The sequence below is a fragment of the Pyxicephalus adspersus genome, chromosome 4 (genome assembly GCF_032062135.1).
Source record: "Pyxicephalus adspersus chromosome 4, UCB_Pads_2.0, whole genome shotgun sequence".
In the NCBI taxonomy this organism is placed as follows: domain Eukaryota; kingdom Metazoa; phylum Chordata; class Amphibia; order Anura; family Pyxicephalidae; genus Pyxicephalus; species Pyxicephalus adspersus.
The window spans coordinates 38,627,997-38,654,013 of record NC_092861.1 but is presented as its reverse complement, the minus strand read 5'-3'; the positions used below and the strand labels follow the sequence as shown (position 1 = coordinate 38,654,013).

Sequence of the window (26,017 nt, the reverse complement as noted above, 5' to 3'; positions counted from 1 at the left end):
GGGCCCCGCAAATCACATTTTATGCAGGACAGAAAACATAAAAGGCCAACTAAGGCGGTCAAACGCCTTTTCGGCATCTAAACTAAGTACCAAAGAGGCCAGCTTTCGCTTATTTATAATATCTATGACGTCTATCACCCTTCTTGTATTATCGCTAGCATGGTGGTAGGGTATACAACCTGTTTGGTCCCTGTGGATGAGAGGGGAGGAATTTTGACAACCTTGCAGCCAAAATTTTTGTAAAAATCTTCAGATCTGAATTTAAAAGCGCTATAGGCCTAAAGCTAGAGCATTCCATTGGGTCCTTCCCATGTTTAGGAACAACAGTAATATGGGAGGTCAGCATGGACGGAGGGATTGGTTTACCCTTCAGAAAGTCATTATATAGAGTTAGGAGGTGTGGTAAAAGCTCCAGGAGTAGAGTCTTATAATATACATAGGGCAAGCCATCCGGGCCCGGGGCTTTGGCCGGCGGCAGCCCATGAATAGTTTTGCTAATCTCCTCCTCAGTAATGGGGCTGTTCAGCAGCTCTAAATACTCGGGCTTTAGCTGTGAGAGGTCCAATCCCTCCAAATAAGAAGAAATTTTTGGCGGCAAGTTCCTCCCTAGGGAGCATTGAGTCTGATGAACCGATCCATAGAGATCGGTATAATAAGTCTCAAAACTTCAGGCAATTTTGGAGGGGTCATATGTCACCACCTCCCTCTCATCATTCACGGCTAGGGGAGAAGAGCCAGTCTGCATATCTCTCAATTTACGGGCAAGCAATGTATCAGCCTTATTGCCCTTATGATAATATAGCTGGTGGGTCCTCTGCATCATCCAACAAACTTTTCCTAATTCCAGGGGCCGCAATTTAGACCTAAGAGTAGTAATCTCCCGCAAGAGACCCAGAGTAGGTTTTTGAGCATACTTTGCCTCAGCTACATGGAGGGCCTGTGCAGCGACAGTGCGCTGGAGGTTGGAATCTCGCCTAAGGCGGGAACCTAAAGATATACAGTGTCCTCGGAACACCGCCTTATGGGCCTCCCATACAGTGGATTCATGTGCCACTGATCCCTTTATTTTCTTGAAAATATTGTTGCACCCTTTGTGTAAGTGCTGATTTGGTGCTCGTATTTTTGAGGAGGAAGTCATTCATCCTCCAATGGCAGATCCTAACAGTAGCAAGGGAGAACATGACATCCAGCGTGAGCGGAGCAGGGTCAGACCAAGTAATAGAATGAATCTCCACTGACACACTATTCCGCAGCAATGGGAGATTAGTAAAAATGTAATCAATGCGGGAGTGTGTACAGTGAGGGGGCGAGTAGAAAGATTACTGTTTACCCGTGGGGTGATGAATCCGCCAATTATCATAGAGTTTGTGTTTGCTTATCAATTGTCTGAAAGCTCGAGATTGTTGTGACACCTGTGAAGGAGGAGAGGCGTCATGAAGGGCGAGTCTATCTTGTGTAGGGGAAAATGCTAGATTAAAATCTCCTCCAACCACTAGAAAGGTATGGTCAAATTTCTCGAGATGTGACAGTGTTTTAGAGAGAAACAGAGTCTGACCTGTATTTGGAGAATAAAGGTTACAGAGTGTGAGGGGGACCCCTTGAAGAGTGCCATGCAGGATGAGATATCTACCCTCGGGGTCTGTAACCGTAGTCGACACAGTAAATTTAAAGGAGGATTTCAGAAGTATCGCCACACGAGCTCTTTTCCTGGTGGGTGAGTTAGCCATAAAACTCTGGGGATAAAGTTTAGAAGCAAAATTAAAGGAACCAGTACCATCAAAATGGGTCTCTTGGAGGAAGATGACCTCAGGGGCAAGTCGTTTAAACTCTCTCAAGGCCAATCTCCATTTGGTGATAGAGTTCAACCCCTTAACATTTAAAGACAAAACTCTAGTAGCCATAGCAATATAGAAGTGGACCTGCAATCAGTGAAGCATCCACAGAAAAAAAAAACCCAGCGCACAGCAGCATTGTTGCCTCCCAAGCCGGCCAAGATAGAGCACAGAAAGGGCCACACTTCATGACAAAACAAATAACAAAAGGGGACTAAGGGGGTGCAGGAAGGGGGGGGGGGTACAAAACAAACCAGACAGGAAAGACAAACCAGAAGGTTGTAAGCCGCCTAACTGCGGCCAAGGAGGACCTGTCACCCGCCGGCCTCCAGCAACCCCGAAGGGGCGCCAAGGAAAAACAATCATTGGTGGGTGAGCACATCCCCCCAAGGGGGCAGTGGGCCCAAGGGGGCGCCAGAGAGAGATCCAAAAACCGTAACCAGATCATTACTGGAACAACCGGCACCGACCACATACATAGTTTCAGCGTCAGGGAGAGCCCGCTGCCCCGCCCAGCAAAGACTGGACTGAGCCCCGGACCCCCCAGAGGCCATTATAGAAACCAAGCATCCAATCTAGCACATCACACATAGCAAGAACAATACTATAGTCAATAACTTGAAGGCAAAAGGTGGGCAGCCTTGGACCACATGCCGGGAGATCCCGCACACCATCCAAGGTAGAACAAGCGTAACACCAAGCATATCAATAGTCAAACATAAGTCTTCAAAGAAGAGGGTAGCCAGCCCCTGAGAGCAGCTTCAGCGACCCGAACCACTGGGTTGATCCGGAAGTGATGAAGGGTCCTGGGACCTGCGGCCAGGGCGCCTTTAATGCTGCACTGCTTGCCATGGCGGTGAGCGCTGATGGGGGGGTTCCTCCGGCTCCCAGCCTGGGAGTTTCGGGCAATCAATACCCAAGTCCCTACAAAAGGTGGAAACATCTTCTGGGTAGCAAAGGGTGGAGGTCCTACCATCCCTGCGAGCTGAGAGGCTGAAAGAGGAAACCCCATCTGTACAGTATACGGTTGTCCCGAAGCGTAGTCAGGAGTGGTTGCAGAGATCTGCGCTGTTGTAGGGTGTGCCATGAGAGATCTTGAAATAGCTGAAGAGGTGCACCATCAAATTCGAGGTTACGCATATTCCTGGCTGTTGCCATGATTTCATCTTTTAGATCCGCATCCATCAGATAGATCACGCATTCTGGAGGCAGTGCCTGGTTGCCTGGAGGCCCTAAAGGCTCTGGTAATCTTGATTTCCCGAGGAGAGGAGCGCCCTAGTATACGACTAAAAAAGGTCTGAAGAACTCATTTCAAATCTGGATCTCGAGTGGCCTCCGGTAGGCCTTGAACTCCAATGTTATTTCTGCGGCTCCTGTTATCCAAATCTTCAAATAGGCGGTAAAGTTCTCTGATCATTTGGGAACTATCAATAGACTTATGAGCAAGGGCTGCAATATCCCCCTTAGTTTGCTGGACAGTATCTTCCAAGCTGTCCACTCTACCCCCAAGGGACTGCAAATCTGTACACAGAGCACCAATCTCCGAACGACAGGTTGCTTGAACTTCAGCCAGCAGACTTTGAAAATCCGCTTTAGTGGGTAGAAGTTGCATGTACTGTTGCCAGGATAGAGGAGAGGCATCACCTAGGGGAGTCTTCCCCACTGTGCAGAGTCCAGAAGTTAAAGTCTCCGGGGCAACATGAGCAGAGTTCCCATTCCCCCTAGGACCTGTCAGGGACCCTGCCTGAGAGGAGACCACTTTAGCATAGAAGGGGGGCCCGTGGTGGGGGAGCCGCAGGAGCCATGAACAGGGGTGGTCTGTGCTGTAAAAGTAACTCGTTGCTTAAACACTTCTGGGGTCCTCTCATCTAGTGGAGTGGGTTGCAGAGAAGAGGGCCCTGCAGGAGGTGCAGGTGAGGAAGCTGCAGAGGAGGGAGACCCTGTAATAGATTCTCCAGGACTCACCAGTTCTGAAGTAAAGGAGTTCAGGGGCTCTGGAGAGCCTGGTGCCCTTTGAGCAGGGGAGGAGGCTTCACTCCGCTGGAGAAGGTAAGAGTCTGCCTGTGTGCAGGAGCCTGCTGTGTCTGTGTACTGATCTCCTCTGTCCCGCTGCCACGTGTGAGGGAAAGGGGCCGGCGCCATCTTGGAAGCTGGTATGGAGCCTGGAGAGGACTCGCGGATATAATCCCGTATGGACGGCTGGTCAGTGAAATGCTGAGATGCGGAAGTAGGGGGAAGCTTCCCCACTCTAGCCCTGCACACTCTGTCCATATACAGTGTAGGATGGAGCCTGGATGCTGCGGATAGTGGCTGGCGCCGACAGAGCTCCAGATTTAGGCAGCCATCTCACGCGCCCACCAAGCCACTCCCCCAGTAAAAACAATTTTATATTTTTAACCATAATAATAAAGACAATGAGCAAGTCTCGGCAAAACAAACACTTAAAACTCACCTGTTTCTGCATTTTGTAGTAATGTAGGAGAGTAGTGGGGGCCACCTAAATCTGATACTTCTGGACGTGTGAATGTAATTATATTATTTTTTTTATAATATCTTTATATTGATTATTTCTTTAATGCTACAGAAATCACTGGGATCAAAATCAAGATGGAAAATTATAAGATGTTTTCTTTCATTTAGTTGCTCTCAAAGAAATGACAGCGTCTCTTTATTTGTGTGCTGATAATGACTCTATACATGGTAGTATGCTCTGTTGCAATGCAAACATTTGCATAGAAACATTACCTCTACAATCAAGGTCTAAGAAGTAAACATCTCCTAATATAAAATGTCAACAAATGCTAATAACTATTTGATGTTATCTGTCCTGTCGTGCATTTTATAAAGTGACCTATATGGTTCACATTTTACGAGTTTCTTCAATAGGACAGCACAGTCTGATCATTACTGTCATTTTTATATTCTAAAAGTCAATATGACATTTGCAAAAGAATTATGTATTATCACCCTCTTCATCTAAAACTTATGCCAATGCATTTTTATCCCCATTGAAAGAAGAAAAAAAATCAGTTTTAGCGAAGAACATGCACTGCTCATCAAAAAACTGCTGTAATAATAAGCGGAATCACCACAACTTCACTGACCTCTTGCAAATAGCAGGGAAAGCAGCAAGTAATGCATCTCAGGGGTCTAATAACTGTGATAACTTCCCGGCCAGCATTATTAGAAATGTGCATTTTGAAAGGCCGCACTGGGCCACACAAGTTTTTGTTAAGGTAGATGTTTTCTTCTCTTGCAAAGTAAATTCTTTGTCCAAAGATATCCTTTATTTCATACTTGTTGCTCTTTTCAGTGCCAAGGAATACTAGGTCAACAAAAACAAAGTTGTACAGGTTAATGGCAATCCCGTAAAACAATAGGCACAAGTCCAGCTTTTTTATTATTTTTAAGAATTTCTTTGAATGCATTAGTTACATCCTCAGATGTTTAGAGCAATGTACATGCTGTGCTGTTCTAATAAAGACAAAGGTTTCTGCTGCTCCTGCTGTACTTCCAGTGCTCTGGATATGAGCATTGAGGCTCTAGTATATACAGTTGCATACTGTCATTTTCACACCTCATCCCTCTCCTAAAACAATAATAGAGCACCTTTTAATCCATGAATACAATACAGAAAACAAGGTGCTCTGTGATTGGCTAAGGAGCAGAGGTGGAAAGGGAAAATGACAGTATGCAGAAGGGAAAGAGAACTACAGCTCTAATATTCAGAATGCTGGAGGTGCAACAGGAACTGGGCTTTAAATAATAAGGTTTTTTTTTTATTAAAAACCAATCATTTTAAATAAATAGATGAATTTTGAGTATTTTAATTACATTTAAATATTCTATCTGGGATAGAAGAAGGGAGTCTTCATAGGCGGTAAGCAGTTTTAAAGAATTGTTAACATTTTGTAAGAATCCTACCATAAGATACTTGTACCCATAAGGACAAATACACAAAAGCAGATTTTCACTTTCCAATATTCTGATGTCCAATCTAAAAGGTGATCTGAAGGGAATTCATCAACAGACTGTAAATATGGATCGATAGTACACAAGTTGTATCATGTATGAATGATCACGTACATCTGGTCAGAATTTTGACTGGAATTTCCATTGTTTCTATCAGAGAAAAATTATCAGAATTGCAGAATCTTTTAAACTTGTGTGCAGTACTTTGGGACTTTTAAATGATTCAATACCAACTGGAATATTAATTGGACTGGTCAGGCAAGCACAAAACAACCAGTGGATCTGTCTGTGTCAACTAGGTTTTAGTAGCACTTGCTTAGCAGGACCTTCTAGCCTTAGGCCAGATTCACATGGCTGGATTGCAGTCATTTAAATTAGTGCACATTGGTGCAGTTGCATTTGTCCTAAATGACACACTGCCACACATTTGCCAATACACCATCAGTCTTATTCATTCTATAAATCTGTTACTCATAACCTCTCCTGCTGCTTATTCATTGTCTTATTGCGACTGCTAGTCTAAATTCCAGTATTAATATGCAATAAAACGTTTTTTGGACCAAATGCCTAAATATTCTTTGCTTTTTTCAATTGATTTTCACACAGCTAATATTTCATTAGGCATAACCGAGACCCTATTTTAAAATCTGTAACCTTCTCTTCCATTTCACTAGTAGTGATTGAAAACCTTTTTGTTTTGATAAGACTACAGAGAACATTAGAATGCTCATAAAAAGATAGATCTGATGCTTAGAAGAAACTGACCTTACTGTTTTTAGGTAAAATACTGTGGATTGTGTTGTACTTAGATGCAGACTGTTGTTATCATACAAGAAAAGAAATAATAATAAACCGACAGAGATTTTCAAACATGATCAATTATGTAATGCTTTTTTTGCATTCACGTGCATAATGCTACATGCTAGCAAGAATTCTCCACACCACATAACTTTGTTTCAAATGTTGTTTTGTACAAAAAACATACCTCCTGAAATCTTGCCTGGGCAGAATGTATGGCAACTTGCTGACGTAACAAGTTGCACAGGCAATGTTAACTTGAAAGAAAAAGATTTTTTATCAAAAACTGGTGATTAGATAAAAGATTGTCACTGACAAGGACCTATGGAAAAAGGGAACTCTCCTAGACAACATATAAATACAATTAAATACAGTGGAATTCCTAACCCTTTCCCACGCTATCTAAAATGAATATATATGTATATAACACCTTGACAGTATTATTTCCAGGTGTAGGTGTAACTCTGCAGGTGTTCTTGCTCTTACAAAGTCTCCTACAGCTTTCTCACACTGACATCACTGCTATCGTCACTTTTCTAAATTCTTAGAGGAACCCTCTGATGGACATCCAAGAGCTAATGCCAACATCAAACAGACAGTTATGTGGACACCCAAATACTCCTCTACTGGGGTATCATCCTACAAATGAGAATGAATTCACTGCCCTTGATTTATTAAAGTTCTCTAAGGCTGGAGAGAATACCTTTTCATCAGTGAAGCTTGGTGATCCAGCAAACCTGGAATAGAATTCCTAAAAGTCATTAGCTTTTTGTTAGCAAATGTTTTCAATTCTGGGCCAGATCCATCCCAGATTTGCTGGATCACCCGGCTTCACTCAGGAAAGTGTATCCTCTCCAGCCTTGGAGAACTTTAATAAACCAGGGCCACTGCTCTACTGTTAATGTCGACGATTATTTGCTCACCAGGACCTATACATACAGAGGTCATTAGGGGCTTGTTTAAAACCCCTTTTAATGTGTTGTAAGAATACATGGATACCTGAAAGCCCATACCTTAATGTATGCTTGTAGAACTTTTTAAGATGTAACAAAACACATTTGGTCTTTATGCTTCACCAATTTTATTAGAAAGGCAACACAGGATGTCATTTATACTTCCCCATATTGACTGTGGATCTAAAAAAACATGTTTTTTGTAGGCTAACTAAACTAAATATTAGAATATTATTCAGATAAAGCTACTGTAAATAGGTTTGTTAGTCAGTTAAAAACCAATATGCCACATTGGCTAAGTGATATTATCTGCAAACATAAAAAGGCACCTTGTAACTTTACATTTGGCCCTCATTGCTAGTAATTGCTTTAACCTACAAGTTTAAGGCGTGCTGTTCTTCCAATCACTGTGTAATTTAATACCAATCTATTGGGTAAATTACTGAAGCAATATTTAAATTCTCTATAGCATGTAGCTAAACTGAAACAGAGATGGGGGTGATGAGTGGAGCATTAAAGATCAGCCTAAGGGGTATTTCTCAGTTCAAATCTTGCAGAATCCATAAGTGAATATAAAATAAATACAAAATACGCATCCTACAGTGATCGATCAAGCTTGAACATATTTTTTTTCCTCTCGCCAATCTACTCGAAACCTGATTTTGTGCTTTATATTTTTGTACAAGCCATTAAATATTGCAGTCATTGCAAAAAAAAAAATAAAAAAAAAAAGAAATCACTAAAGGAATCGAAGTTTGTATAGCCATAGGCAAGATTATCCACGTGGAGTCAGTTGCAAGCTGGGCTTGTTCTCCTGTGGGGTCCTTTAGCTATGTTGTTTAATACTTGTCTCCTACTAAGACTCAAGCCTTAATTGAATTCAAGACAAAATGCCCTTTTGTTAAATCTCACTGTCATCATTCCTGTACATTATCTTTTTCCAATTCTTTCCAAACCTCTTGTAGCTAATTGGTGGCAGTTTTCTTGTAAATACAACTTGTACCGTGGTAGGAGTGAAAATCATAAAAAGAATCATAAGTGTCACAGTTCCTTTTATATGCTGAAGGATGTAGTGATCCAAAAAGCTTTAATTTGAATCCAATTTGAGATTCATGGAGAGGTAACTAGATAGAATTCATTTTAAATAGTAGGAAGAAATGGAAATGGAAAGTATTTAGAAGTAAATGTTACTGCTTTATTGATCAATAGATTCAGCTGTAAAATCTAGATTTTTCTTTGTTCTGATGTACAGTGTAACTTCTTAATATGACATAACATGCATGTCTGATTATTTAGTATAACGTGAAGTTCTAAATGGTCATTTATTTTACTAAAATGAAGGGTTATACAGATTCAGTCAAATCCATTCCATGCTGGATTTGCCACACATTTCACAACAAAAGAACCATATTTGTGTCTTATTTGTTTCTTATATAGGGACTTTCCTTGGATTTGTTTGGATTCAATAGAGACCCTTTTCAATACTGAGAAGCATGAGGGTTGGTATCAACATTTCTCATGTCAAGCTGGTGGTGCTATGAGATAAGGTCAAATTCACTTTTTTGCACTTCAACAACCCCCAAATTACTGGTTCTGTGTGCACAGGGCTTTCTTTATGATTCTCCAAATGAGATGTGTGCATTTTTTTTTACTGATTCACTACTAAAACTTATGTATGTCAACATTAAGGGGAACCTATACTAAAAGGATAAGTAAGCTGACTTGAGACGGTTTTTCTTATCTGCATGGCTGTTCTAGGTCAGTGACTCAAAGTATTGAAATAAGAGACAGACAAGCAATAAATGTTTTAAAGGGAGGTCAGTACCCTACCTCTCTTTGGCAGTGAATTTTTAGCCAATGGAGATACCATTCACTCATAATGCTGTCCTGGGGTGTTAGGTGAAATGTGATGATTCTCAGGAATTCTGATATTACTTACCTCCCAGCAACTCTGTTTGTTGATGTACAATGATCTGTTGTACCTAAAACAAGCAAGTCATACATTAACTTTATATTGCATAAATAATAGTTAGATGATATATTACATATAGTACTGTCCATGTAGTCTAAGCTTGGCCTATTTATATTCACAGCAGACAGTAAGGCCAATATTTAGAAGAAAACATGATACCCTAAGGCTAATTTAAGATGTGCAGGAAACCACAGCAGTTTATTGCACTTTCGACCGTGCTCCCAACTGTTCCCTTTAAACATATGGGGGTGATAGGGAACGATTTTATGAATATTTGAATGCAATTATGTTTGCACTGGTTTGTTGCATAGTTCTTGGTTGCAATATGTAGACAGTAACCATCCACTTTCATTGATCTGAATGTAGAAGTGTTCCAATCGCAGTCAGTGAATGTGGTTGCATTGCAGTTTTGGTTGTTACCAGGGAACTGAAAATAACATAATTCCTTGCAGTGTACTGCACTGCACTCAACTGCAAGACAAAGCATTCATGAAACTACTCTAAAAAATGCTCCTGGTTGCAAAGAGAGACACCCAATGGCTGCTAACATGTGGTTTTAAACCCTACATTTGAAAGAGGCCTTTCTGTAATATACCTAGTGCCAGTACCTAGTGCCAGATTTCTATCAGCTGTACAACACTGAACCATACAGGTAATAAGTTTCAGCACATGTGCTCCCATCTCATCCTAACTCCTGATATCTGGTATGCTAAGGATTTTGGCAAAGCAATATGTATGTTTTTTAGTAATTATACCAGCACTTTAGTGCTGGTATAATTACTAAAAAAAAGTTAATACTTTACTGGCTTTTAAATAAATGAATCATCTACATAATTATGGTATTTTCTGCTCTTGTTATGATCATATTATATATAATGTTTCCATTATTGTTAGTTTTAAAAAATTACCTTGATCAGGTGCTCTAGACCTGGTGGTACCAGGAACCTGGATTCTGGAATCTTTGTATCAGGTGTTGCTTTCCATGGTGGTGGAGAGTCCAGCTGCTCATTCTGAACTACTTGCTGGGGTGTACCAGGCAGATAATTTGGAAGATCATTATCTTTGTTGGCATCTAAAAAAAAACATTGCCATTTTACTAAAACTTTGGTATACTGAAATCTTAAGTCCTTCTGTTTATGTGATTATGGTATAGCAAAAAGCAGGTACATAAAATAAACTGGGCTTCTGCAGAAGTTGAATGTGGAAGAGGTTTCCTTACTCTAAGCATCACCTTTGAACCAAAGAAGCCGTTTTCTAAGCAGCAAATAATCTTTATAGTAAGCCTAAATCATATACACCAAAGTATTTACATATTCTGAACAAGCAGTAAAAGCACTGCAAAACATGCCTTTTATCTTTTATATCTATGCACATTGTGGGAAATTAATTTACAAACTTCACAAAACATCCATTGTACTTTTGAATGAAACCGGAATCTTGGTAGCCTTCTAACCCTGTAATGTAAACACACAGCAGATGTATCTAAGCCGCTGGAACCCTACAGAAACTAAGCTAGTGAGCAACTTCATAATCAAAACGGATAGAGAAGTGTCTAATTTCCCTCTTTCCCCAAAGACTAGTAATAATATGACTGGTGATCAAGAAGCAGCAGGAAAGTGCAGGAACCACACATTAACGAAATGTAGATTCTTGTACTGCAGATCCTCAGCCACAGCTTTTACTCCAGAGCAAGGAGAACAATGAGCAACACATGAGTAACTCCATCAAATCTCAACACATGAGTAATCTCCATCAAAAGACTCCTAAGAATAGCGATCAGAAGTACCTAATTGAGTGTACATGCGGGATATACAGCAATGAGGGTCAAGCACAGGATGAATCTAGGAACAGGTTTATATGCTTTGGGGTTGCTTTTCTTTTGCTGGAACTGGGGCTTAAGTCATGGTTGAGGGAATTATCAACAGTTCCAATTACCAGTTCGTTTTGGGCCAAAACCTTTAGGCGTCCGCTAGAAAGCTTAAGCTGAAGAGAAATTTCACCTTTTCTCACGATAATGATCGCAAACACACATCCAAACCTACAAAATAATGGGTCCACCAAAAGAAAATTTGAGTTTTGTAATGTTTTTGTACTGTACACAAGAGTTTCCTATGCAATCTGACAGATTTGTAGCGATTTTTGCAAGCAAGAGTTAGCAAATATTTACAAGTCAAGATGTGCCACGCAGATAGACTCCTACCCACAAAGACTGAAGGCTGTAATTAAATCAAAAGGTGCTTCAACAAAGTATTAGTTTTAGGGTGTGCACATGGGTGTGGCATTTTAAAAGGGGCGTGTATATTTGTTATGTTAAAGGTGAATAGGCAATCTATTGTCAAAAGTCAGGGGTAGCTGTATACTGCCATGGGCACCATTTTCCCCATTTCCTGGCTTTTGGACAACATTAAAAATACACAACTCCTTTAAGTAACATGCTTAGAACATGCGTTAAAGCTGTAATAAGTGTTTTTTTTTTAATTGATAACCAGCATGAAGATCTACCTTAAATTGTAACCAGACATGTAAATGACAAATCCCATGTGGTGCAGTAATAGAACCAAATCAGGTCATGGCTAAATTTGGTCATTGTGTCTCTGAGGATTCCATACGCAATTACTGCTATGCAGGAACTGTCATTTAGCAAAGGGACTGAGACAGGTTAATATCTACATTTACCAAGTCATTGTGTTTGACGCAGGTGTTAACACATCAAGGTGCGCCGATGTGTGCCGACGATATAAAATGTTGTAGGAAGCACATTTAAAACCTTTCAACAGTGGGTGTTAACACATGCATTTTCAAAGGTTTCTATTGAGTTTAATGGAAAACATGTCAGGGTGAAAATTGTGTACATTCTATTTGGACACTTTTCAGGAATATTTACCATTTGGAAGAATTTCATTACACTTCCTGCAGAGATTCCCATTCTCAACTTGCTCATCTCTAGTTACCATTGGCAGCTCTTGTAAATCTCTCGCTAACTGGCTTACCTCAAGCCTTTGGTAAAATGTATTATGTCATTGTGATCAAAACCATAATATCACTGTAATGAACACTATCACACCTGTTGTAGCATTATTGCTAAAGTAAGGCCAGAAGTGACGAGGGAAGAGTGAAACGGGGAATTCATGACTAGGGACTTAGTGCAATCAGGACAAGGAAGGGTTAAGAAGAGAGGGAGGGGTTAGAAGTGGTTTATGATTGGTAAGTTTGTTTTGGGGGCTTGGAGAATAGGAAGGGTTAAAAAAGGGTAGGGACAGGAAGTGGGCAGCAGTTAGAAAAAAGAAAAATTGTGAGCCTACCTTTTTGTTTAGGGGTTGCAGTTAGGTCCTCAGGGGGCATCTTGAGAGTTATGTTTTGTCAGGTGGGGAGATCCATCTCAGGATTGATGGTAATGGGCCGTTCCCTTTATGGGGGGAATGGAGGAGGCTGCAAGTGAAGTGGCGTTCTCGAGCCAGTGTGTGGAATTTACAGCTGGGAACAAAATTATTAATATGGGCAGTGACATTTTAAGTGGTATGAGGAGTGGGCAGTACCTTTGAGGACCTGCAACCTGAGGAGAGTACTGGATGTTAAGTTGTAAGGTTATTGTTAGCATTGATGTTATGTTTAATGGTATATTATAATTGTATGGTGTTGTATTGTATGATATTAAAGAGTTAGATCTAAGATAAAAATATTGTTGCTTGGTTTTTGTCTTTCTCTGTCGGCGGAGGGATCTGTTCTGGCAGAACTACTGTTCGGCCAGGCGGCATCTCCAGCGTCCCTATGGACGTTGACAGGGATGTTCACATTCTCAGCACTACTGCAGGCGTTCAAGGTATAGCACATCCCAGAGGTGCTGTGGGAAGAGGTGCGCGCTACTACGCATGCCCCTTGTACCCCCCGGGGCTGAGGCACCCGGCTGCCTCGCTGCAGGGCGGGACATAGTTAGTTTGAATCCAGTTATCCTAAATTAAATGGCGGGAAGGAACACCTCTCCTGAACACCATTGCCCGCTATAAGCCACTGTGTGTACAGTGTGCTTGGGTGCGTTCTATGTGTGTTGGTTATCGTATTAACTTCTGTTGTGTCATTACCAATAGCAACCTGGTCTGATATCTGATTCTGCCTGAACTCTGCCTGCCCTGACTTTGGATTGTTTCTGACTACCCTTGCCTACTGCCTGCCTTGACCTTTGAATATTCCTGACCTGCCTTTGCCTTATCCATCTGTACCATGTTTATCGGACTGACCTGTGAATGACCTTTGGCTTGTTTTCTGACCGCAATAAAGCTTGCTTCCTGGAGTTGGCTGTGGTTTGTGTGCCCAGGCACATTACATATATATATATATATATATATATGTGTGTGTGTGTGTGTTTGGTTTGGTATTTACGGGGAATGGGGGAATGGTTAATGGTAATAGGTGGAGGGGTAAAAGGGGGGGGGGGGTCTTGGCTGAAGACATCCTAGGTACCTGGGTCATGTGCAATGTGTTCAAATTATTGGTACCAAACATCCTCCCCAAAAATGTTGTCTTCCAAGGAGAATGAATCACTTTTACTCAATTGTCTATAAAGAAATATGTCATCCACCACCTACTATAGCTTTTAATAGAACATTTGCCCTACACTGTGATTTGAAAATATAAATGTTTTCCCACCTTCCAAACCCTAAAATGCATGAAGCCTACTTGTGGCTCACCAAATGCAAAGATACTTGAGGTCTAAAAACCCTAATGACCTTTTGCTTATTTCTTCAACTCTTATTGCTCCAAGCAATTTTGTGCATAACAAACCATAGCTGACAGCACTATTATTTCCAATAAGATTGTGTTGTTGTTTTTTTCCTCTTTATTTTAGAAGTGGAGTGTCAATTCTGTTATCATTTGCTTCCATTACGTTGCCAACAACTCCTACTTTCCACTAATCAGTATAGATAATTGCTGTACTGACACGCTTAATGTGAGTGAATGAAATGCCTTTTGTGAAGTTCTTTTTTCTCTTCTCAAGCTTAGCTGTTCTGAAAATGAGTGAGTTCAGTAAATGCCTTTTACTGCACATTGGCTCTTATGTGTTAATTAGACATAATGGAACAGCAAACACTTCAGTGTCTGACATCACAAGGAGTCTAGCTGCTACATATCACTTCCTCCTGCCACTGCTGCCACTGTTTCTTTCTATTGTTTACTGCCAGACCACCCTGAAAAAAAGTTTCCAGAACCTCTTTGAGCTTCTATTTAAATATGTATAAGAATGGTGTAAATAATTTATACACTGATAAGTCTCCAGTCCGTTTTACCGTTGGCATTGTCTCACAGCTCTATTCCTTTGTGCTATATATGAGAGGTAATTAAATGAAATGAACTGCTCCAGAGTGTTTTAAAATAGGAAGATGAGAAGTTTAACTTTATAATCTTTGAACTTTGAAATTTCTTTAACAGGTCCAGCTTTCTGTAGTCTTTTATTTCATTTATAGCACAACAAAATTATTTTAAAAATAGTTATACTGAGATGTATTGTATAACACTTTATCGTTTAGACCTCTTTTACATTTCATAAAAGAATATCTAGGACAAACAAAACGTGGCTTTCTATTGCTCTGTAATTTGCTCTGTAATATTTTTTGCACAAAAAATAGAGAATAAAAAAAAAACTCTTTTTAGTTTTTTTTGCTTATTTTGTGTATTAAAATGATAAATAAAAAATATAACTGGAAACAATAGAAAAACAATAGTTAATTAGGGTCTAATAAAAATATCTTTAAATAAAGAAAAGGTAAATATTTATATATTTTTTAAATTTTCTTTAAAAATTAATGTTTTCTTTGAGTGGTGTCATCTGCACCATGTGATCTCCATGATCTACATTTAAATGAAATAGTAACCACTTGCAACCATTTATTTTCCTAATGGCACTATGTGTCTAAAAGTGTGTCCACCATTATGAAAATTATTGTCTTCTGGTAAATGTATGGGATTAAAACATAGGCATTTTAAAAAATGTATTTTAGTTTTGGATAGGGTAAAGGAAGTTAGACTGAATGCCAACTTTTTGCTGTCTTGTCCCAGCTAGAGAAGTTCACTTCTGTAATTGTCCTGGTAACCAGTTATCAGCATCAGCAAGATTTATGAGAATATTTGGGTTATTTCCTTATGTATCTTTAGAAGGGTACATAAGAAGAAATTTCTCTATTGGGATACAACCACAAAAATAACATTAGAGGTGACATTTGTAGGCAATGGCCCATTATACCAACAAGGGCATTTACAAAGGTCACCCTTTTTATAAGGTTTAACTTTTGCATGGTGAAAAAACTAAGGTAAGAAGATTTACAAAATCCTCCAAGTTAAGTGCATTATTATTAAACGGTATGTATATAGCACCAAAAAATTATGCAGCAATCCTCATACAATCTAAGAGGTGGGGGAAGAATCACAGAATTGGAGGGGGGATATGGAATTGTGGAAAGTAGGGAGGGTTTTAAGAGACAGAAGAAGACAGGTAGGCAAGCTTTAAACGATGGATGGGCAGGGGATTATTACATTACTACAGGCATTATTACGTAAGATAACCTTGCTCTTTACCGAAAGACCCACTTTTGGAATGAATGAATTGGAATGAAATAGGATATACACATTTAAATGATCTCATGCACAGGTTTACTATCCTAAAGTCCTGTGGAATGCAGATCCAGTTTTAGTACATCATCAGCTTCCACTGTATTACTGATTTTGCATTGGTTGGAGTTTTACACTTACTAAGAGCATTACCTGGAGCACAGCTAAAAGCAGAAGTACATAGTCTGGGGATTTAGGCTGTGATTGGTAGTACACATGGAAGTCATTGTGTGACAATTTTTTTTACAACTGATAAAAAAATGTCCCCCTCTGATTTCATATGTCACGTTTGTTGCTGCACCTACCATACTGCAATATAATGTTACTAAAATTACTGTAATTCTGTAATGTTGTTTTATGTATCTGTGTTGTTTTTTTTAACTGCCAACAAAATGAAAAGGTGCCTTCTTCCAAGATATTCTGTGCATAGTTTGTAATATTTCAATATCTTATTGTGCACGTGTGTGAAAAAGTTTTACTGACAAACTATGTATTACTTTCCAGGTACATAGATGCATATTCCAACAGTGAGATTGCTCAAATGCTGATAATGAAGTCAAACCTTCCAACTGCCCTATGAGTTTGAGAAAAAATTGTGGTCAGGCAACATTATTTTCTTGAGTTTGGAGAAAGGTACACATTTTCTAACTAATCTTGCTAAATTATTTAGAAATTATAGGGTTTACCTGCTGGTGTATGTTTTCTTTCTCATTTTAAAAAAAGGTTTTATCCTACTTACCTAAAATCCTAAAATGAAAGTTATTTTATGTTGACATCGCCTATGCCAAACATCATTTTCAGGAAAATTCTTCACCTTTTTAAAATATGCTTTGCAAGCCCCATACTTATTATGTGATCCAGCAGTGAGACAATGCCTTAGCATTACAGATATTTAAGTATATCATTGTGATATAAATTCATACAAAATTATATGGAAGTTCATTTTCAGTTATAAAATGGCAGTAATGGCACTAATATAATGATAGGTTCCTATTGGTTACTTTGTATTATTGCACATGGTAAAAAAAGTTTTCCTTGTACAAAAACACCAATATGATATGAAATATCATGAAATGAAAAAAAAGAATACATTTATTGATGGTTACATTCTTACTACTGCAAAATGTAAAAAGGAATACTGTTGCATAGCAGGGTAATATATGAACACACTAATAATATTTCTTTTTACCAGGTATACAAAGTACTAACAATCTCCAATGGTGTATGAGTTTGTGGCAATAAAATAACAAGGTTCCCTTTATCATTGTCCTTGTTTATTACATTATCTAGATTTATGATATAGCTACATAATAAACAGCAACTAAAAATGAGAACCATCGTTTATTGACTTACCTTGGGAGGCCATGGAAGTGCCTATGCCACCTCTTCAAAGGCAGCTAGGTTAAAAGCAATAGCTTCTTCTCTGTGCTGTAAGGAAGGCAGATCTCAGCAGGTATAGCAACTTCACAGGCTTCCTACCTGGTGTTATGTTCCACAGGAACAGGTAGGGAACGACTTTCCCATCTCATGTTGCAAACTCATGTATATTGTGACTACAGCTCATAGAACATGAGTCAATTAGAGGAAATATTCCCTGGAAGTATTGTGGCGAAAGCAGAACACATTGTACACACAGGAATATAAATTAGAGCGCAGAAAAATGATATTTTACTAAATGATGCAAACGTGCTGTTTTGTATATGATCTTCTGGACTCAATTATTCACTCATCTATAATAGAAGAGTTTCATGGGGTAGAAACAGGAATTACATAAACATCCCTCTTCTATCTTGCAGCCTCTAAAGTTGAAAAAAGCTGATTTCTATTGCCAGACCTTACCTTGACTGCCCAATTATTCCTGATTCCTTCCTTTCATCCATCCTTTTATTAGGATAACATATAAACAATTTAGGATTTTTTTTATATCTATAGATAAATATTATCTAATTAGCAGTTATAAGGATCAATTCATTAAACTTTGATGCATATGTTATTTGCCGTAACAATCCACAGCATGGGACTGTTATTTTCAACTCATTGGCTCCTCTTGCTGAATATAACAATCATGACAAACAATGATAATTATAAATAAGTGAATTCAGACGTTTTCCCTTTATAGCATAGCCACAAAGTATTTTTTTAATCATGAAGGTTAGATTTTTCCTCTAACTCTCTTGATTTGCTTTAGAAAGTATTTAAAAAAAAAAAAAAATAAACAAACTAATACAATTTTTATAGCGTCTGACTTGGGGCCATTTCAGACTTGCAGTTGACTACAGCCCAATTCTTCCAACCACCATGTTAAACTATTCTGTGCATTTACTTGCATGTGGCTGGGGGTTGCTGTGAAAAGTGAGGTGGTTCTTGGAAGTGACAGGTCCCCTTAAGCCCAATGTCTTTAGTCCAATCTCAAGATGTTTATTGGTTCTTTTTCAAAATGCCCAAATTGTTTACTAATGTTATTTTCACAAAAAGACTATAAAACAGACATTTATGGATCATCAGATAAATTCTGCCTAACTAGTGGCTGGGGCCCACAAGGTGGTATTTCATAAATATCTAGTCATAAATGGTTTGATCACCAAGAACAGATGCTTAGACCGATTCCACCTTTAGAAGGTATAAGTGACTGTCCCTATGCTTCCTCTTTATGTAGATCATAGTAGGAATGTAACTTTCACCAGCAGTAACATCTTGCTATAAAAGTCCATGGCCTATCTAGAATCTAAACCTGTGAACATACAATAGATTTTTGTCGCTGTTGTGGCTGTTTCCGAATAGGAAAGGTGCAGTGGTGCTCCTCCTGCTCAACCTAACCCCTCCACTCAATTACTAATACATATTTCCAGCTAATATAAATGCACATGCATACATGTTTGGAATTTGGCAATTTAGCCATATGAGGTGTGACTAGTGTTCAGGGAGACTGAAATTTATGAGATGTGGAAAACATACATGTGTGCCTGCCAGAGGGTTCCCACAAATTAAATATGTTGATCATAGTTCTTGATATATTCATACACCCGCACCTTCCTTCCTCCTATCAGATACCATAACATTGCATCACAAGTACATACAGGTCCTTTATCTCGGGAGAAATTCACTTTTGTTTTCCATAGCATTCTTATATTCTATGTCAATGACGTTTTGCAAAATTGACTTGTCGGGCTCGGCATCCAGCTTACTGTACTCTTTGATTGGCTGGGTAACTGACTGTTACTGTGCTCAGGACAGTTCCCCATAACTTAGAATATATAATGCTAATAACTAATATAGCTGTGCAGATAGTACACTTGAGAATCCTTGAACTCTGAAGAAAGTTAAATATTTAAATTTGAGATCAGCACAAAAAGTGAAATAAATTGTGAAAGTAGCATGAACTCATGCAGCTCCATTCTGTAGATTTAAACGGGCAGTTGACTGCACTGCATGTGCACAAAATATGATGTTCGCAGTTTGGTAATGCAAATGGTTTAAATAATGCAGAAAGACAATTTTCTGGGATGTATTGTATAGGCTATACCTTAACATTTCCAAAATGTTTGCCTTCACTTAACACTGTACTGTTTAATAGGGATAATTTGGATATTTTGCAAACGTGTGGGAGTCTGTATTATTATATTGGGGTAAGGCTAATTGATGTCTTACTGAAGATGCTACATGTAGCATCTACTCACAGTAGCCTAATAGAGAATGAATGAGGGCAGCAGTGAATGATCCAGTACGACTTACTGATGCCAGCTGTTATATCTGTAAAAGCTGCTTTATTAGGAACTAGTGATGTGGGGAGTGACTGGCAAGGCGCTTGATCCAGCTGCAAGTCTAAACATACCCTTTCTCTCTGCTACAATATACATATTCCTGAAAGACAACTAGTCATGAATGGAAATTTCAAAGGCTCTGACCATTCTTTTTATTAATAATAATAAACATAACATAGTGCTGTACATTAAATAGGGTTTGCAAATGACAGACAAACACAGACAGTGACACATTCTAGTTTTAATAATAATATTGCCTTGCTTCTTGCCTCTTCATGAAGAAATGTCCTCTGATTTCAGGTTGTAAGACCTCACATGTTCTATGATCTTGGTACCTTTTTTCCCTGCTGTGAGAAGGATAATACCAACAAATATTAAAGCCTTTCATTTTCTTTCATTTAATCCTGACAGTATTTAAAATCTGTTCATGTAATACTGACAGTTTTATAGGGGTATGCAATGAGTATTGATCTCAAAAACAAGAAAGAATGAATGTACAACCTACCAGTAGTCCACAGGCAGGAAGAGAAGTCTATATCCAAAATTAGTCATTGCTGATCAGTAAGGCTAATCTCTTATACCAATTCAAGAATTACATTTCAGAATATTACAAATGCATATGGCAAAATGCTTTTGTGGCCCATTGAGAGAAAAATACCTGGGCTGTACAGGATGTTGATAAAGTTCTAATGGACGTGAATCACCTTAGTAGCGCATCACTGAAAAAATATAAGTTTGTAGCATTCGTTTACAATGTAGCTGTAATACATGTTAGTGAACTTGCTGTTAATAGGTGGGCATGGGGATTTTAAATGCTGCAGATGATAATAATTTTGTTGATGAATGACAAGAATTTGAAAAAAACCTCCTATCCAATCTAATTTTTAAATTTTGAAAATAGTAGAACTGTGAATGAGTTTTTTTCTACTCTCTATGACTATATTGGGAAGACTTTGTGTCCCATTGACATTCCTTTAAGACCCATGTAACACTAGAACAAGAAATAAGGCATTTTTAATGCTGCAGTTGTAATATGTATTAGGATAAATGACAAGATTTTGAAAGGCAAGCTTCAGCTAAATCTAATTTTTACATTTTTGAACGTGTGGGTTTAGAACTGTGTGATTTCATTTGGGAAGATTTTTCCAGACTTTAGGTTTGATTGACATCCTTTATCATCCTGTATCACCCCTGTGACATTAGAATAAGGAATGAGAGGCACTAGGGCTGCACCAGGGAACAGACAACAAAACAAACCTTACACAGGTTCTACCCTTTACCACTAAATTAGAAAATACGTTGTATTGCTGTCCCTGTCCCCACTGGAGAGATCTCCTATAGCTTGTGCAATTTTTGAAACCCTATTAAAAATAAAGAATCTCAACTGGGTCAGTTACATCAGAGAGGTTTGAGTCGGTACTCACACTATTCAAAACAAGGAGAATAATTGGCTGGAGTTTGACTTTAAAGCACCAAGTTCCTTCCAACACTCCTCTTGCAGGTCATCCAACCCATATTCTGTAGCCTAGGGCTTTACAGATCTCTTCTAGGAAGACACATAATCAAAACTACCCTGAACCTACAGGGGAATGCTGCAGAGAGTGAAGCTGATCAATACATGCTATTGTCTATGTTAGGTTCGTTCAGGGGTCATCCCTTTCACCTTTCTTGGGGTCACCAGAAAGGTGAAAAGAAGCAAGTTGGAAAACTTCAAGAAAACAAGTATACATATACATACTGCATCTCTTTGTAGTTCTCTCCATTGGCTTCCATTTCGCCTTAGAATCAAATTTAAGCTCCTGTGCTTTCCCTTCAAATCCCTCCACAGTTATTGTCCCACTTACATTTCTGACATGGTTAAAAAATACTCCCCCTGCCGCTCTCTCCGCTCCTCCAATGACCAACTATTGACTTCCTCACTCATAACCTCATCACACGCACGGTTACAAGACTTCTCTAGAGCTGCTCCAACTCTCTGGAATGGTCTTCCTCGTCCTATTCGGCTTGCTCCTACTTTCTGCTCATTTAAAAGAGCACTCAAAACCCATTTTTTCAAACTTGCCTACCCGTCCTCTTCTGTCAATTGAAACCATCACTACTTCCCACCACTACATATCTCCCATCCTATTGTGTGTGAAATTCCCCCGCCTACTAGATTGTAAGCTCTTCGGGGCAGGGTCCTCTCCTCCTGTATCACTGTCTGTATTAGTCTGTTATTTGCAATCCCTATTTAATGTACAGCGCTGCGTAATAAGTTGGCGCTATATGAATCCTGTTTATTAATAATAATCCTGTTTATTAATAATAATAATAATAATAATAATATTGATTGAAAAAAAAGTTATTTGGGAAGAGTGGGAGACATCTGAGCTACAGAGAGAGATGAAGCTTTGCTTTAACAATCGATTAAGATTATAACTGAACTGGCCAAATCTACACATCTTTGACTGTTGGTCACACCATGGCATTTTTGCAAGTTTTTTGCAGATTTAGCAAAATGTTTAATCAAAGCAATGCTAATAAATACAAATTTTACAAGCAGACAATAATGCACAAAACATTTTTCTGGCTGTTCATAAAAAAGAACGCTGCTTTGAGATGTGTTCGATATTCTGTGTATAGGACTTTTCATGAGCCCAACATGTGAAATACTCATAGCACTGCAGGTAAGTAAATATTTGCACTATACTGCAAATGCAGAGAAGATACTATACCATCTGTTGTGTTGCAGATATTCTTATGCTACCATAAAGTTGGACTGCCCTGTGGATAAAATGCTTTTGTTTGCTGTGTAGTTTGCTGTTGGTTGGCTTTCTCATTCCTGCAGAAGTACTGCCTGTCAAAATGATTTTCTAACGTTTACTTTTCCTATCAGAGCGGTTTAATGGGTTGGAACACGCCGTTTTACTTTTTCATTTTGAAGGAGAAAATGAACGGAAATATTGTGCTAATCTAGATTTAGAGAGCTCATGGACAACACAGGTTTTCACATTACCTGTCATATTTTATGAGCGAGTTTTATTTTTCCTTTTTAGTTTAATAGCTTCTGCTTTTCTTCCCATCAAGCAAATCACTACCATAAGGCACAAATGACTGGAATAATTCCTATTGTCCCTGTCTATATTATGTATTGATCTTGTGTGTTTGTTGTTAAGTTGATAGAGGAAGTCAGCTGCCATCTGAAATCATGGAACATTTTATGTCCTCTTGCAGATTAACCTTCCCCCTTTATCATATTGGCATTTGCAGTCACTAGAATACTGATCTCTATGTTAAGGTTGTAGTTTAAGTCTTAAAAAGGAGAAGTACAACAAGAACTCGTTATAGTTTGGGAGGATGTTAGCAGATTTCATTTTCCAAATGTTTGTTAAAAATGTCTCTGGCCATTTGTATTTAATGGGGAATTATAGGTTCTGTTATGTAAATACCAGAGGCTTTATGGAAGTGAAAACTAGGCCTTATTGTAACAGGAACACAGATAATATAAACAAGCTATGTTTTAGCCCTTCCAGCAGCCACTCATTTTTTAATATGTTCCTCTAAGAAAAATTTCACCTCACTTCCTGTCATGTTTACAATATTACCAGGAGAGGAAGTATGTGAAATCACCAACAACAATAAAAAAACCGAACAGCCACTTTACTTGTACACAGTGCTTTAATTGTCATTGTGTTATGAGATAAGATCTCACCTCACTTTATGAACGAACTGTTTACAAAGTATCTGAGGCAGCAGCTAAAGAAAAATCTCCAAATTTGAGCCACAGACAAAAAAGTACAAAAAAACACTGAATGAGGCCACAAAAACAACTTTATCCAAAACGAAGAACAATTTGAGTAGAAATACAGGCAATATACCATGGTGTGGACAAGTAGGGGTTGTTTGCATTTGTCTAGGGATACACCGGTTCTTAGATGATCCTGTAGATACTTTGATATTTGCTAGAGAGTTCCTTTAAGGTGCTTCTGAGATGTTTTGAGCTAATTCTGGGTTGGATGGACTAGCTTTGAGGTACATTGGAGCCACTTTTAGTATTTAGATTTTACATTAACATTTACTGGAATTTGTAGGGAAACCAAATCAGTTCAAAAACAATGAAAAGCCTATAGCAGCCAATTTCAGGCTTTCCCAAGAGGCAGCTATGGGTTCCTTGTATTTTAATTGTTTTTATTGGAAATTGCTTTTAAAAAAAGTTCCAAAGTAGAAAATTCTAAAATATCCAGAATAAAGTACAAATAGGAAATCCAAGGAGAGAGGGTGTGGGATGGAGGGAGGGGGGTAAGTGGTCAAGGGTAAGATAGAAATATGGGGTACATATAAAAACAGGGGTTGTCTATTTGCCATATATAAAAAAGACATTTTGTAACAGTGTATTAATGTAATATTTATCAAAGTAGGTCATTTCATAGTTTTATGGACTAAAAATGGCAGGGAAAGACAGGGTAGGACACCAAAAAAAGGGGGGGGGGAAGTAGGGAGGAAGAAGAGAGAAATAGTTGTAGAGTAAACAAGAAGGCCTACTATGGAGCATAGCTGTTTACTGGAGGTATGAAATCTAAGGATCCGATGTTTTAATAAACTTGGGCATTTTATTTTTAAGCACACGGGTCAGTTTGTCGTCGGTCATAATAGATTTTTTTTGGTCTTGGTAAAATCAAATACAATAGAAGCTGACTTCAAATATTGTGGATTTGTAATACATGCTGCTAGAAAAATATAGACAACTAAACATAGCATGTGTCTAGGGATTGATTCATTATATTCAGAGAAGATAGTGCTATTCATTTGGTTAGGTAGGTTGATCTTGATCATAGAGTAGAGCAGATTGTAAATCCTAGTCCAGAATTTACGTTCTTTAGGGCATTGCCACTAAACATCAAAAACCGTGCTCAACCACAGTCTTGAAAACAGAAAGAAGAGAGAAAGATGGGAGTTGCTTGAACAGTTGTTAATTATTTCCAGTTTAATAATTCATGCATAGCTCTGGGGCAAACAAAGTAGTAGTCTATAATGGTGGCATTCTCAAAGGGCGAGAATTCTAGCTAACAACCTAAGAGACTTTTTTCCATGTGAGCCCCAAATACCTGTCCTTATCAGGTGTTCCCAAGACCCCCAATTGTTTACTTTTGTGGGGGTACTTTGAGACCTGAAAATATATGAAGGGTTTATCAGGGGGTAAACAGTTTGAAAAATGCTGGCCTATAGTCATTAATACTAACTAATGACAGGCTTTTATCCTGAAGTAAAAATGAGGACACCCTTCATTACAAAAATAATTTTAATGTAGAGAGCGTCTTTCATTTTCAATAACATATTTACTATACAACATATTTTCTATTGTAACTACAGAACAGAAGTAAGTAGAACCCTAGAATGGTTTGTTTCTAAATCTTTTCAATGTATGTGACTGACCCAGAGAAGATTGTTTTCTTCTTTACCAAACTAAAGGGTTGGTTTAGGAATCAAATTGCACATGATTTTCTGTTTGGAATAGAAGTTGTATATTTTGTAACCTAATTTATATTCACAGTTGTACAACACAAAGTCTACAAATCTCTTTACAGAATGCCATAATAAGTATAAAAATAGGGCACATATTCACATTTTTTAAAATCTATCTACTTTTCTGGCTTTTATGTACGCTAAGCACCAGTGGGCTACCATTGAATCTGTAATACACAATCATTAAACAACCAAAATAGGCTTTCTTGGGTTATTAATTGGTGATGTACTGTTGCCTTTCAAATGAAAAGAAATCGACCATTAGCTAAATGTAAAAGAAATATGAAAATGTAAATTTCACCAGAATCATTTTAAAACCCAGGAAAAGTCATGTATTAATGAGGAATCTCAACCCTGAAGACACCATACATGTACAGACCTTGCATTTTTATATGTGTGACCACACAATGTACAAACGTTGGCACTGTGGTTAGTTTAGCACAAACTGCTTCGTTATTTTAGTAACTTAACTGATTTTCATTTTTTTTTGAACAGCAGTACTCCCTGCAGTTAACAATGAAGAGGATCTCTACACACTGGGAAGAAATAGAAAATAAAAGTATGATACACAAAGAAAGGATCTAAGCCACAGCTGGGATTTAAATCAAACATTTTCTCTGAGGTCAG

The 26,017-nt window shown here is 38.5% G+C and overlaps 1 protein-coding gene across 1 annotated transcript in view; it reads right to left on the bottom strand.

Annotated features, from left to right (window-relative positions):
• LOC140330020 (phospholipid scramblase family member 5-like) overlaps window positions 1-17,493 on the bottom strand; it is a 37,681-nt gene extending 20,188 nt beyond the window's left edge. The window contains exons 1-4 of the mRNA XM_072410385.1: window positions 17,463-17,493; window positions 10,436-10,587; window positions 9,495-9,537; window positions 4,937-5,157 (exon numbers count right to left, since the gene is read on the bottom strand). Coding sequence (XP_072266486.1) covers window positions 4,937-5,157; window positions 9,495-9,537; window positions 10,436-10,587; window positions 17,463-17,493 — 447 coding nt within the window. The remainder of the gene's footprint in view (window positions 1-4,936; window positions 5,158-9,494; window positions 9,538-10,435; window positions 10,588-17,462) is intronic.
• Between the last annotated feature and the right edge of the window lie 8,524 nt (window positions 17,494-26,017).